Raw genomic sequence first — 15,617 nt, 5'->3', positions numbered from 1 at the left:
GACACGTTGTATAAAAGTTAACCGGTTAATTTATAAATGTGCAGGACACATTGTATAAATTACCGAAACAAATAACCGAAAGAAAAATATATATATAATTGTTTAGAATAATTATACGAATATTATTTGTGTTCGGGCCGAGGGCATTCGGGTCTTTTCAGATTCGAGCTTATCCGCATGACACGTCATTGATCCTATCCAGATGACATGTCATCAATCCTATCCACAAGGGCAAAATGGTCATTTCACACCTATGCCACCTTGCATGTGTAGAAGCATGGAGAAGGATGTGGAAGGGTGTGGAAGGGGTATTTTGGTCATTTCACATATAAAAAGGATGAGGTGTCAATGGCATGTCTTGTAAATAGGCCGAACTTGGAGGGCATTTTGGTCTTTTGCAACCAACTCTAAACACTATAAATAGGGGTGGAGGGGTAGAGAGAGAAAGATATATTCACATATATACATATGCACATTCACATGTATCTTTTCGTGCAGAAACGAATCGGTATTTTCTCTCTTTCTCGGTTTCTCTCCCAAATAGTGTTTCGGTTGAGAAAAAAAAGTTATACGTAGTTGACGTATAATCTTGCGGGTTGTTGTGGAGAATATTTACGGGATTGATGAATAGTGTTTTACCGAATTTCGCGGTATGTCAGTTTTGCATATTGATGAAACTGAGCAACCGAAAATTCGTGATTACGGGTTTTCGTCTTATTCCCGTGAATAGTGTTTTTGCATAATTCCGCGGTTTACGGTATTTCTGGCAGAAGAAATAAACCGCTCTCCGGTTAGTCCTGGTGGATAACCGATAGAGGTATCACACGTGTGATACTCCGAGTCGACTCCTTCCCTGGTGAGGCTCTACTCGCTCGGTCTGCATTCCAACTGTGATTTGGAAACAAGGTATAAATATGTTATATTAATCTATTTAATTTGTAAGTAGATTAAAGTTTTAGAAATCAATCATGGAGTAGATCTGTAAAAAGGATTAAAAGGGTCCTTGCAATGAAAGACTTCAGAAGGAACTCTGCTTTGGTCTTTCCGGCATATCCCTTTTAATTCACGGCTTGAGTTAGAAGTAAAAATTTCTGTTTTACGTTCTTTCCGCAGCTTAAGCCTAAAAGGGTTTTGGTTACCGCGAAACCCCAAAAGTGGTATCCGAAAACCCAGCACTCTCCTCACCGAATCTCGACGGTGCACCACGCTCGCCTCGCCGGATCTTGACCGCCATCACAACCGTCGGCGTGGGTAGATGGTGGCGAGCAGTAGAGGAGAAGAACATGGTGAGTTTTGAGTTATGTTGAATTTTTTTTTTCTTTCTAAAAGAAGATTGAAAAGGATGGGTTTTGACCACGTGAGAGAATAAAAAAGGAAAGTTGTTAGGGGGACAGATAGGGGACAGATTCAAGGGGGACAACATCTTTACTCTATTATTTTTATGTTTTTATTATGTAAGAGTATATTACTTTTATTGTTTTTTATTATGTTGATTATTTATTTATCTAGAATCCAATTGTTAATGAGTTTGAATCTGATAGGTTATTTGAACTCGATTTTTGTCCCATCCTAAATTGCATCCGCCCCTAGTTGGATGCGTGCCATTGGACTTTTTAGCAATACTATCAAAATGGGTGTCCAAAAGAATTTAATATCTTGATCCGTCAAACATGCATGAAGGATATGTAAGTTTTGCAAGCATAAAATCATTCATTAATTTAATGTAATCCAAAATAAGTAAATTAATACGCCATTTCATGGTCATTACAATAATGAACGTTACCTCTGGAATAAAATGAACCTTGAGAAAAATGATACAAATAATATGCAGAATTTAAAGATGAAAATTAAAATGTAAATACACAAAGCATACAAATATGCAAAGTACAATCATATGCAAATAATAGAATTTAATTAGCTTAGTAGTAGCTGTTGACAGCACGGCAAGACTTCCTGATCTCACCTTCCGCAGGATTAGTGATCACATTGAGATTACTCAACTTGGGCATCGACACTGCAAAGTCTTTTTCCCAGACGCCAGGTTTTGTTGCGTACTCCACAACCAGGTCCCGCGTTTCTTGACTTGTCAGCAGTGACCAGTCTGAGAAGAACACAGTCTTCAGATCAAGGACATTTGTATAATACTGGCCGTCTAATGCATTTTCTGTCACATGATCTAGATTAACAACACCATCAACATAGGCATTTTCAGGGCATTGCTTTCTGAGGGTTTTGTTTGCAAAATCTTCGTCCAGTGTTGGGTCAATGTCTGGGTACAAGCGGTTCGTGAATGAGGAGCAGTGGGACCGCCCGATTGTGTGGGCCCCAGAAAGTACAACCAAATCCTCGACTGTAAGGCCTTTCTTATTGACAAATAAGTCTTCGAGCTGTTGACGGTCGAATGTGGGCGGTGGAAGGATCTGGTCTGCCTCGCTAGCGGAGGAGACCTTGCTATCCAGCCTTCCTGCTGTTACACTGTACCCGATGCCATTGAGGATCTCTACTGCATCACGTGCAGCAAAGACGAGGATGTCAGCACAAGAGACAACACCGGGACAATGTTTCTCAAGGCGGCTTTTTGCCTCGTCGATGACCTCGAAGCCACGTAAGCCGATGTTGTTTCTGGCCTTCTTCTCCGGGTAAGGGTTTCTATCAGATTCATCAAGGAGGACAGAACCATCACATCCCTGCCACATGCCACGGCATTATATATAAATATATATATATATGATTATGTACTTATATAGTATATATGCTTATTAGCTATAACTTGTTGAGAATTTAGGTTGGTGTTGAGCAATTAATTTTGCCACGGAAATGACTTAATTAACACTTTGAAAAAGAACAGAAGATGATGACAACTACTTGCGTACTTGTATACATTTTTTTTTTGCATGTATTTGCTAATATACTGTATATTCTAATATATGCTAGCCACAGTTTTTATATGAAAAATAATTGCAAATATCTTTGAGTATATTTGACCCAACAAAAACAGTACTGAAAACATATACATGGTAATTGTCATTGTTTGCAAGACACATCTAACCAAATATAATGTGCAAAATGCTAATTATTTTTGGCATAATACATTAAATGACAATAATATATAACAACCGCTTAATAACGGTAAGATGCCAGTTCGTCAACAAGGTACTCCAGTCACTAGATTGGACAATACTTCTGTTGGTCATGTTAACTGGCCAACTATACTACTGTCTACTCATAAATGAAACATATAATTAATGTCAAATTTCAAATAGTACTGGAAAAAAATCTTTACTTGTAAGTAAATCTTTAAAAAAACCACGATTAAACTTATATTAAATTATTAAAAGGTTTTTTGAATTAATTCTGGTGTTCAAATTCAATAAAGGCATCTCGTCGATAGTGAATAAACACAATTCAAACGACAAAAATTATAGAAATATTGTTAAAATGTACAATAAAGATGCAGAGTCTATTGTTAAAGGCATCATGGAACCGTTAAATTCTATTAAAAAAATTATAGAAGTATGGTTAAAATGTACAATAAAAATATTTTTTATGCAATACTGAATAAATTAAATATATATCAACATTTTGTTCTCTTTTTAAACAGAAGGAAATCACGGACATGCTTCATTTTTGTCCAGGAATTTGAAGTTTCTTCAACATTAATTCTTAATACATATTTGAAGTTTCTGACATATATATGTCCAACTATGATCAATTCTTAATGCAAGACTCACTTCTTTAAATTTATTAATATTTAATTAACGGTATGTCTTCAAAGTACGTATTGGACTCAAGCACTTCAAAGCAAAGCAATACTATTTAATAGAAAGAAGTGATGTATATATACCCCAACGAAGCAGTCATGAAAGAGAAGCCTGATCAAGCCAGCTCCAACACCACGGTCTTTGTTCAGTGCTTCTTCAACGACGGATTTAACAATAGACTCTGCATCGGAGCAGGAGCAAGTCCCCTTGTGTTTGTAATATCCTAGGCCTATTTCTCGTGCATTGGTGGGAATCGATGCATAGAGGAGGAAGAATGAGAACAACAATACTTTGTTCTTCATTGTGGCGAGCTTATCTCTCCTGTTTTAGCTGCTGTTTTTTTTTTTCTTATACAGCGTTGGTAATATAGATGTAGAGAAATAGAAGAATAGTGCAAGTGTTTGATGGGCATAAGATAGAGGCCAAAGAGTGGCTATTTATAGGATAGGTGCATGCTTCCGATGGAACATTATAAGTCTATTATATTCATTTCCTGATTTCATGATCGAGCATTCGAGTTCAAGGAAATCATGCATGATTGATGGCCTTCTCGTTGAAATTAATTTGGCACGTAATAACAGTATCAAGAAGTGGACGGCACACAACTATATGATTAATGTATTCTACCTAAAAAGATAGGATAATTATACTAATGTATATATTTTGATTGATCTTCTCTTGCTAATTATTGAATAGTCATATTTGGAGGGTTCTTTTTCTTTTTTACTTTTTTTCTTTTTTTCTTTTTTTCTTTTTTTTGTGCTTGAAGGTGTCGGTAGGGACCAAGTGATAATATTCATAATTCATAACATACCCTCGAAAATTCGGTACGTAATTCGGTATACAGAATACTGACAATTTATTTCGAATCCGGGTATGTGTTTAATTACGTACCATGATCCAGAGTTGAAGATATACAACTATATACAAGTACTAATAATTAATTTGCCTCTGAATCTGAATGGTTGGGTTCAAATCAAATTCAGGATTGTAAGTATATATTTGAATTTGATAGACATTTTTTTCTTATATTATATTTGTTTCCTTAAAAATCTCTCATCAAACATTTTAGTTTTAAACTATCTAAATAAGTTACTGCTCTAAATTAAACTTTTATATATTTTTTATCATAATAATATAAAATAATTTTTAAAATATTACATTATAAATTACATTGTAATCTGTCTAAATTAAAAATATTATTCAACTGATTCAACACTTTTATTGTGAGAATAAAATTGTTTAACAGTGTCAGTATTCTTGCGGATATTCTCGTCGGCAATAGCGTTACTCTTAAAAATAACAATTTATGTCAATTTACTTTCGGCAATAGTCATTTTTATCCTCGTGGATAAAAACAGATTCTTATAGCTTTGCAGTTACAAATCAAGTGATTGATAAGTTTTTAATTGAAGAACTTATAGTTTTTTAGATAAAAATGAGGTTGATTTTTTTTTCTTTTTTTTAAGGTACGTTGGAAGCCAAATAGCTCCAACAATTCGATTGATGATTAAAAAAGATTTACAGTCCTAGTTTACTTCTATATATAAATCGAGATTTAAATAAAATTATTTATTTATTTACAATGAATGAGGTCAATTATTGTAACTTTTAATGCTCACACCTGCTAGATTTCGAATTTGCAACCTCCACACAAATTATAACTTGTCTAATGTCAGACATGGAATTCTTAATTAGTTATTGCATGTCTTATTACTCTTGGGAATATATATTGTATCTTTTAATTATTTATATATCATATTACCTTTTTTTAAATGAGATGAAAATTGAAGTCCTTCAACTCACTCTGATCCAGGCATTGACTCAATTTTAGTTAAAAGACTCTTATAAGAATTACGATCAATGTTTTATAGTTTGTAGATTAAATGTGGTTTTCATTATGAAGAACCAGCAGTGTACTACAGATAGGGATATGAATATATGATGACTTTGCCTATATATTATAGAGGAGGGTTCAAATGCCTTCATTTTTTGTGCCTCCATCATGCCTCCATTTTTAAAAACTTTAATAATTCAAAATTTAAAACTTCAAATTCAAAATAAATCGTTGGATGTGATCTACATCATTTTATCTATGCACGTGTAAAAAATTATGACATTTCAATTTGATTTTAGTTGTCATCAAGAGCTTATAAAAAATGTACTAATATGAATAATTTCTAGACGTTGGTTTTTTCTACTTATTGATTCACATAAAAACAAAATTGGAATGTGATAATTTTTTATGAGCACCTAGATAAAATAACCTAGATCACATCTAATGGTTTTGTTTTGACTTTTAAGTTTTAAATTTTGAGTTATTAAAGTTTTAAAAAATGGAGGCATAGTGGAGGCACAAAAAATGGAGGCATTTGAACCCTCCTCTATATTATATATACAATAAAAAGACTACGGTTAATTGGTGTACATTTGACATTTGTATAACCTTCCTATATATTACATAGTACTAGGGGTGGCAAGGAGTTGTCTCGTCACGAGTTTGGTCTATTTTGAATTCATTACGAGCTGGCTCGTCCGAGTTACGAGCGAGATAACTTTAGAAATCTGAGCTGAAATCTTAACTTGAAATCATCATGAGCTTGATCGAGCTAACTTGCGAGCTAATGAGCTGGCTCATTGGGTATATTTTTAAGAAGAAAATAAATTATACAAACTTTTTTGACCGAGCTGGACAGTATAAAATGCACACAAATTCATACAAATTCACAAATTGATGCCTAACTGAACTGACGAGCAAGCTAGACTCCAGCTTGAACTCCTTAATTTTTAACCGAGATAGTAACGAGCTGGCTCATTAACAACTCAATCCAGTAACAAACAAACTATTAGCGAACGAATCAAGTGCGAGTCACAATCAAACTACAAACTACCAGCTTTTTTACCACCCCTACATAGTACGCTAGTTGGCAACTCTATCTTAAGCAGACAATGGAATATATGATATATGTGCCTAAATAAAAATAAATAAAAAATCCACAAGAAACATCCAACATCTCCACATGGCCTAGTTCCACCTAATTCTTTCGAGAGTTTACTTTGAATATTTTTTTTCTAGGAATATTTACCAACCAATTAACAACCGATATGCACGAATTTAGATAATGTGTAACTAACTCAATTATGTAACACGATTAACCTGCTAGCTAGTTGATCAACTAGCTAATTTAGCCACAATTGCTTTTTATTATTCCACTTGGTCATCAATTGTCAAACAGACAACTAGACAGACTCATATGAAATTCTATGCGTTACAACGTTTGCCATGCAGATTTGACTAAATTAATTTACTTGTAATTTTTAGCATGAATAAAATAAAAACCGACCACACAATCCTACATATATTTAATTAAGTAGAAAAACGCGTATGAGCCCAAATCTCTGCAGCTGTTTCGGGCTTACCATTACTGAGCGTCATTGTGAAGTATCTCCAGACTAGAGAGTTCATGCAACCCATTAACATTTTCTTTTGCGCTGATGCCGTGGTAGGCCAGGGGTGATCGGATATTATATCTCCGTATCCAGATTTTTAGTATATTCAGATATTGGAATACATATACGGATATGATTTGTACGAACACAGATACAGTTTTGGCTTCAAAAGCGGATATGGATACGGATAATCATTTGTATCCGAATCTTTATAATTTTTTGGATATTCATTTGTGAGGATTTTGATACAGATGCGAATGATTATTAGTATCCATATGTTTTTATTCGCTTGTTTTAATTAGAATCATACGTGTATAGAGAAGAATATTTTTTTTGTTGGTATATATCTGTTAATTAAAAATATGGTTATATTGATTAAGTTTTATTAATGAGAAAACAAATTTAACATAACAAAGATATTATTTTGTCACCACAATGATTGAATATCCGAAATATATATGTCCTTTGTGTTATTTTATTTTCTGATAAAAAAATATTTATTGAATAACCTGTTAATTTTATCACAATAATTAAATTAGATATTTGAATTATATCTGTATATATATTCATATTTAATTAATATCCGATCTGTATTTGTATCTTAAAAATAAAAACAAATAAAAACAGATGTACGTATATAGTCTTATCATTGTCTGATTTGTCTGCACCCTTATGTTATTCAGTTATTGCGACAAACTCCTCCCCCCAGACGCGCACGCACACTACCCCACCTCCAGTTCGGATCTCCTGAAGTAACTCAAAGTTTGAGTTTGAATTCAAACTATTCAATCAGAATATGCACGAATATTAAAGAATTCCTCCGAATTATGATTTGGATTGGATTGGATTGGATTGACCGAATTAAATATTTAAATGTTAAAAGTGACCCCGGCTCCACCCGGTAATGGTTCTAGGGGCAGGAATTAATTTCCTGCACCCCGAGGGGCAGGTGATCTCGTTCTGATCTCCAAATTCCAAAATATAGTATATATTTAAAGGATTAGTAGTAAAACAATTAACTAATGTAATGTAATATTCTAACAATAAATTGTGTAATGGAGGTTGTAACAATAAATTACCTTGCATTGTTTTCTATAGGGATCTTGCATTAGATTTCGGATCAATTGTTTGGGCCTCTTCCCCAGCTTTAGGCTTAACAATGCTCAATTTTTTACATCTATAAAATTCTGTATATTAGTATCATTTTTCTCAAGGTTCATTTCCCAGATGTAACATTCATTGGTAATGACCTTGAAATTAACATTAATTATTTTGGATTACATTAAATGAATAATCCTATAAGCCTTTAAAATTGCTATCCTTTCGGCTCAAGCTTGCAAAAGTTACATCGATCAAGAAATTAAATTCTTTGGGCATCCATTTTTATTACAGTGTTGCTAAAATGTCACAATGGCTCCGTGAGAAAGATTGAATATTTAAGAATTCTGTGGATTATGTAAAACATCGCTTTTTTCCTTTTACCGTTTATATCCAAAAACCGGTCAATTGATCCGGCATTAACGAGTCCAGCTAATATGGCATCAGTGTCATTTCAGTTTATATAACACTAATTCTAAAATCTATTAAATCAACTTCAAATGAAAAATTCAAACCATTCAAACCAATCTACTTCATTAGTTGTGCATTTACATACAAAATTTATAATGTTTGGAGTTTATTTAGTATCAAGTCAAGCAATCAAATGTGGGAGCTTTTAAGCTAATTTTAATGCATTCATTTTTCAACATTTTTGACCACTTGATTTGATACTAAAATAACTTGAAATTATATAAAATTGGCATATAAACATATCATTCATACAGTAAATTGATTTGAACGGTTTGGATTTATCGTTTGAAATCTATCCAATAAATTTTCGAATTGATGTCATATGACACCAATATCATACTAGCCGGACTCGGTATTAACGGTTCTAAAACTTTCAGGTATTTTAAAGAACCAAGACGGAATGACATCCAATTTTTGCTGGTCGAACAGATCGGTACGGTTCGGTTCTGATAACATGTATTGATAAATTAAAAATTGTAACATATAATGTAAATCGTGAATTGGTACAATTTCTTTGTACCGACCAGATTGGAATTATGATTTAGGAATGGTGAAGTGTCCATTCATTAAAATTTAGAATTATACATACCAAACAGAAATTATGACTTAAGAATGCTAAGTTGTAAATTGATAAAATTTACATTGGTACCGAATTACCGATTAAACTGAAATTATGATTTAGGAATGCGCATGTTGTAAATTAATAAAATTAAACATTGTACAAACCAAATTAGAATTAGGATTTTTTTTCTTTTTTAATGATATGAATATTGTAAGTTGGAAAAATTAACAATTGTAGATACTAAAGACATGATATCTGATGTGAGAAGTTATGGATTCGAAATTCGGATAGATAAATCATTTGTTGTAATAAGAGTATGTAATTTGGAGACTTCATCTTCATCTTTCTTTCAAAAAAAAAAAAAAAAAAATTGTACATACCAAATAAGAATTTAGTGATGTGAATGTTTTATAGGAACTCCAGTATTCATTTCTTTTTGGATGATTCTTACATAATTAAACCTGTATTTCTCTGTAGAGAAACTCATCGCCATATATTATGTGACTTCACACTTCATATATATATTATCATGTAACCAATAAAGGTTTTAATACATAAACCTGTCAATCTCTCAATGAAATGTATATTTACAAAGATACAGTTCATACAATTGTCTGTTGTTCTTTCCATGGCTCTCCTCAGTAAAACATATCTAGTCATCATTATAACAAAGAGATGTCACGTACCGTTATTGAAGAATATGTTGACATCATACATTATTGTTAGCACAGTCGATATCACAACTTATTTGATGATTTCCATATCATGAGAAAGATATACATAGAAGCGGTTTAGTAGAATTCTAGGGTAACTTTTCATAAGCATCTGGGAAGAACCTTGAAAGATATTTATCCTTGGCCTTGACAATAATCCAATATATGAGATAACATGGCACATGAACCAATGCCAGAGCAAGGTACCTTGAAAAATAAAATTTTAGTTCAACAGATGCAACAATTGTATAAGCAAAAAAAAAATAATCAATTAGAGCAGAACCACATCAACATCCTACTTTTTCCCGACCTATAGTTACCAATTAATGAAACTGACAGCAATCATAACATAGTTAGGATTTGTTAAGTTTTTTAAGAAATGACAACAAATTGCCAATAAAAAAATTTTGGACTTTCAGGTCTAAAAAATAGAGAAGGGGGTGGCTCCGTGATGGTTAATAGATAAATTATTATATGTTAATAAAATATAAGACCAATAATACCAATCTAAACCCACAACTAGTAAATTTCTCCCAACAACCATCCAAAATTGTAAATATACCACATCTCTTGATTAAAAAGAATATGAAATGGGCTTAGATAAAAAGTCTAAACTAATAAATAGCAATGGTTTTCGTTTTTTTTAACACATAATTTCTCACAATCCTGAATCACGGAGTGGTTAATATAAGAAATGGGTTATTTAGACATCTGATAAAAATCGAATAGTTTAAAGTAAAGCAAAATATTGTGCTTACCATAAAGGTGCCCAAGGTGTGTCAAGCTTGAGAAAGGGGTATGGCCACCTGGAGATAAATTAATTATTTTCTAAAATTAGCATCAAATATACCACTGATAGCACAGAACAGAAACAAACCACAGTAATTTTTTCATTGTAAAGATATCCATGAGATCTAGCTATCAGGCATAAAAATTCTTAAATTCATTTCAATATTTATCAAGCTTGGAATCATAAATAATTACCGCTGATGCCAGTATCTATGCAGGTACAGTACCACAATACCACATATTTGGGTTTTTCCATTGAATTACGCTAAATTTTAGCATTATGTTTATAACTAGTCCAAAACAATAAAAACAAGATAAGATTTCTGGCGGCATTTGCAGGTGCTGCATAGTGATATAAAAGCATCCCGTTAGCATAATTCTTTCTAAATATGCAAACAAATGGGATAATAGAAAGTTTTTCTCTCACCAGGAAACCCCACAGGCGTGTGAAACCCACTGAAACGTGATATATGCACCGCTCCAGAATGCAAAGTATATTATGCCATACCATGGAAAATTCTGAGTACAAGAACCAAAAGTTTATTAAGAAAATATAATAGAGTTTATAGGCAAAGAATGGCAGCTTTCACACGAAAATCATTAGAAACCTAGAAATTTATGGGGCATAAAATGATGAAAGAAACATTTGCTTTATGTTGATAGTAAATACAGTTTGTATTTTATGAAGCCAACAACCATGGTAAAAAAAAAAGGAAAAGCATGCTTCTGAAAGTAAAAGGATAAATAATATTAAGGTTTTCCAAAAGAAATATGAATAAATAATATAATTACCATCCTATTGAGAGATGTGTCAACCAGGAGAAACAAAAGGTTGAGCGAGTGCATTCCGTCAGTCACCTGAAAATATTGCATGTATACCCTTCAATAATGTAGCATTTAAGTCTTCGCCATTCAATAACCCCCTTATTCACTTAATGTGTGAGTGGAAACAAGTCTCTGATACATTAATTTGCCCAGTAATATCAACCAAATGTCTAAACAGCCTCTTAAAACTAGCTCTTATGTTACCGACTTCTTGACTTACCTCAGAATTGTAATCAAGAAAAAGATATTTGCATGAACGCTTAAATTTCTACTTATTGTAGAGCAAGTTAAAATAGTTTCTCACATCTTTTAGAGTGAAGGAATCATAGTAGAAAAAAGGAACAAGGAGACCCCAAAATGTCAAATCTGTGAGAACAGCAGCACCTGCACTAGTCTGTCAATTACGAATATCATGTTAATAACACCATTTGTGTGTGTGTGTGAGAGAGAGACAGAGAGAGTAGATAAAAAGGATCTCCATATAACACGCATGAAACCATACATGTTTAACTGTCAGAATGTAAATTAGAAGGAGATAAATGTAGTTTAATTACAGGTATGCTAACAGTACAACACTAACCCCTGTATGAAATTAGTAAATGCCCCTGACCAAAGAAGATGGTCTCAGATTTTATATCAACTGCAGCAGCACCACATTACCTGTACATACTGAGCCATACAAATAAAAAGTTCTCCCAAATAGAGAGATTATGAGTTTCTTTTTTTTTTCACAAATGTTTTTTCTATTTATGTAACTTTAATTTCTTGCATTGTACTTCTGTAAACTTTTTTGTTTACTGAAACATGATAGTTGGCACTTTGCCAGCTAACCTTCATTAGAGAGAAAAAAAAAAAAAGTGGCACCCAACAGGTAATAGAAACCAGTACTTAAGGGCTAACAAATACCCACATGTAATTACCAGATATGTGCCTCAAAGCTATACCAGTAAGTACCTACCTGCAGGCAGGGGCAGACCCAGTCCAGGGGGAGGCAACTGCCGACCCCTGGATTTTGAAAAAAAAAAAATAGAGCCCATGTATTATCAGGCTTTTGCCTACCCCTCAAAAAAAAATTGCCTATCTCTGGATGTTCTTTTTTTTTCTGACTTGTGTGAGGTGAGAAGCACGCTTATCTGGTAGCCCTAATTGTTTTGGAAGAAGGGGACGTTTGATGGGCATCGGACCAAATTCAGTCTAATGCCCGGTCGTAACCGTCCGATCCAGTTCAAGATTTGTGCGGCCTCTTCAATATTCGTGCTTATCAAGTATGCACAAATCTTGACACGAATTGAACGGCTCTGACCGTGCATCGGACAGAATTTGGTTCGATGCCCATCGGTCGGACATCCTCCGGGTCTAATTTTTTTTGCCTACCCTGGCCAAATTCCTGGGTTCGCCCCTGCCTGCAGGAAATCAATATGATACTACATAGTACATACTAACAAGTGCCATACAATTACAAAGCTACTCATTCCATACCTGGTATACAATTTGCATGACATAGCCCCAATGCCCTGCTCTTCTCTCTTTTCCAGTTTTCATGTCGTAAGGCCCCATTACAATACCATCATCAATTTTAGTTCTATTTGTTTCCAAATCTGAATCTAAAAGTTCATCAGCCTCTACAGTTCTTGTAGACCCTTCTTTGAAGTAAATCCAGCATCCTCTGGCAGATATGCAGGTGGCAATCTAGAAATATAACAAATTATCAATACTGCTTAGCAACTATGCACAAGAGGATATGGCATCATAAGTATCGCTAGTCCTTTATCTTTTTTTTTTATATTTAACCTTGCAAAGTGATATCAGATATATCCTTCAAAAGCCTACCATGATTTTTGGAAATGAGGAGAGCATATCACCGAAGAGACCATAGTGGTACATACCATTAAAAAAAATTGTTAACTTTGCGGTTCTTCAATAATTTTAGTTCATAGAACACTTGATGTGCCAGCTGACATTGCAACATTGGTATTAGGTACTATAAACAAACGGACCTATATGTCTCTTTCCAGCTAAGATCTTTAAGCATTGATATAGAGTGTAAAAATAACAAAGAAAAAAAGTAGTTTTCTGTTTAATACACAGAGATTTGGAATACGCACCGCAAAGTATATAGTCACCAATGCAAAGGTCCACCTGCATGTTAAATTTGTCAAAAAAAAAAAAATGCCAAAAAGCCAAGGTCATATTGCCAACAAGAGGTCTCCGATCACAAAACCAAAACAGTATAGTACCACAATACATTGTTTGCATGGTTTTGCTGTTTCTTGCAGTTGTCTAGTGAGTATGGGCTAGGAATTAGTGTGGCACTTCTATGCACTGACCCTTTTAGTTGGATAAATACAAAATACTAACACCATTGGAGACTCGTACCTATCCCCTTAGCACAGGCACTACTAGATCTGATTGTGCCAGTTTATTAGGAAGCAGAAATATTGAACCATTATTGATACGAGAAAGCAAAATATGTTTGCTAAAATAACTACATAGTACACAATAGCTAGATATTGCTAATATTAGTAGACACGGAAGTTAATTTGCAAAATACGAGAACCAGCCTTTGGTCTAGTGGCAAAGGCAATGCCCTCCGTGTGGGAGGTCACAGTTCGAACCCGGATAGAATATCCATTGTGAATATTAAATAGTTGGGATGCTTGGCCTCCAACATTTACTCGAAAAATTTGGAAAATACATCCAATTATTTATACTACCTAGCAAGAAAGATTCAAAATCGTCTCGTAATCGACCTAACACCAAACCACTTTAGGATTAACAACAGGAATCTCTAAGACACTGCATCAGTACCGACAGTACCAAACATTTAGATCTCCTTGCCTTGGCTTGATTTTATTTCACTTCAAGTAAAAATAAAAATAAAAATTATATAAATCTAATGGAACACACCTTTTCAATACTAACAATTAAAAACTGATCCTAGAGAAAGGAGAAGCACACTTACTGTGTATAGAAGAATAAATCGGAGATACCATTTGCTATAACTAAGCGCAAGAACCAGAAGGTCATAAAAACAAACACAGAGCCTCTGTAAAGGAAGAGCCAGAGTGGATGGACCCCACTCCAGCAGGGGCCCCACAAGTCATAAGCTCGCAGTGGCTCCTTTGGCACCTTGACCAATAGCACAGCAGCCACGGCGACGGGAACACCGATGATCAGGCCGCACACTATCTCCTGCCACGTCAGCCATGACATCGCCGTAGGATTTGCCCAGAAATCCTGCTGCCCTGAAATTGCGAAGTCCCTCCGTCCACCAGTCAAAAGTCAAAATTAGTAGATGGGTCGCGGACTTCTCCAACTGCACGGAGAGTCCGGATCCTCTGCGTTACGAATTCAGATCCTTCGGGGTACCGTAATAGGGAATATTTTAGAATTATTGGATCTGGACCGTTCTTTTTGACTTGGACGAATCACAAAGCTCAATAATACTGCCCCTGCGTAGCCCGAATCTCAAAGCAGCTTGAGAGTTAATCTCAAACCGTAAAGTGAAAGGAATCAATATTGGAGAGGATACCTGTCCCTGCGTTTTCTCACCGGTTGAGTTTAAGGAATGAAATCCGCTGAGTCAATATGTACGGAATCTCTTCAAATTTGATGCGAATATATAACGAACGAATTGGATTCAAACGCAAACGGTGAGCGAGTCCGCATCGTATCTTCTGAGATATCTCAAATTCTCAAGTTATCTAAAGTCGAATTGAATTTTTTTCGGTTCCTATTCATGCAGGGTACCAGTATTATTTTGCTTTGAGATTCGTGCAGAAATGATTTGAATGGTCTGAAGGAGATAAATTGCAGCGAGGCCCAATTGAATTGGAAATTATTGCTGGAAATTCGCAATTGAAAAGGGGAGAAGAAGGGGTAGCGGTCAGCAAAGGAGGTCAGACCGTTATTTTAAGAAAAGTAGCTGACAGTGGTCCCTGTGAACTA

The 15,617-nt window shown here is 34.4% G+C and overlaps 2 protein-coding genes across 2 annotated transcripts; both read right to left on the bottom strand.

Annotated features, from left to right (window-relative positions):
• Nucleotides 1-1,833: 1,833 nt before the first annotated feature.
• On the bottom strand, nucleotides 1,834-4,137 carry LOC144565661 (peroxidase 5-like). The gene is made up of 2 exons (XM_078315476.1): nucleotides 3,845-4,137; nucleotides 1,834-2,687 (listed from the first exon to the last, which is right to left on the bottom strand). The coding sequence occupies exons 1-2, from the start codon at nucleotides 4,061-4,063 to the stop codon at nucleotides 1,920-1,922; spliced, it is 987 nt and encodes a 328-aa protein (XP_078171602.1). The 5' UTR covers nucleotides 4,064-4,137; the 3' UTR covers nucleotides 1,834-1,919.
• A 5,704-nt stretch (nucleotides 4,138-9,841) lies between these two features.
• Nucleotides 9,842-14,978, bottom strand: LOC144565212 (uncharacterized). Its single transcript, XM_078314896.1, has 8 exons — nucleotides 14,632-14,978; nucleotides 13,775-13,808; nucleotides 13,149-13,358; nucleotides 11,974-12,063; nucleotides 11,637-11,702; nucleotides 11,272-11,363; nucleotides 10,814-10,861; nucleotides 9,842-10,262 (listed from the first exon to the last, which is right to left on the bottom strand). Exons 1-8 carry the CDS (start codon nucleotides 14,880-14,882, stop codon nucleotides 10,145-10,147), a joined length of 909 nt encoding a protein of 302 aa, XP_078171022.1. The 5' UTR covers nucleotides 14,883-14,978; the 3' UTR covers nucleotides 9,842-10,144.
• Between the last annotated feature and the right edge of the window lie 639 nt (nucleotides 14,979-15,617).

The sequence above is a fragment of the Carex rostrata genome, chromosome 14 (genome assembly GCF_964058835.1).
Source record: "Carex rostrata chromosome 14, lpCarRost1.2, whole genome shotgun sequence".
Lineage (NCBI taxonomy): Eukaryota > Viridiplantae > Streptophyta > Magnoliopsida > Poales > Cyperaceae > Carex > Carex rostrata.
Note: the sequence above shows the minus strand (reverse complement) of the source record. Positions and strands in the feature narration are given on the sequence as shown.

Bases quoted from the DNA above. Each gene is read 5' to 3' on its own strand.
- LOC144565661 (XM_078315476.1), bottom strand. From the start codon at position 4,063: ATGAAGAACAAAGTATTGTTGTTCTCATTCTTCCTCCTCTATGCATCG. The intron at 2,688-3,844 runs GTATATATACAT...GGCATGTGGCAG, and splicing joins TTCATGACTGCTTCGTTGGG to GGATGTGATGGTTCTGTCCT.
- LOC144565212 (XM_078314896.1), bottom strand. From the start codon at position 14,882: ATGTCATGGCTGACGTGGCAGGAGATAGTGTGCGGCCTGATCATCGGT. The intron at 13,809-14,631 runs GTAAGTGTGCTT...TTTAACATGCAG, and splicing joins GATTTATTCTTCTATACACA to GTGGACCTTTGCATTGGTGA. The intron at 10,263-10,813 runs GTAAGCACAATA...TTATTTTTCAAG, and splicing joins ACACCTTGGGCACCTTTATG to GTACCTTGCTCTGGCATTGG.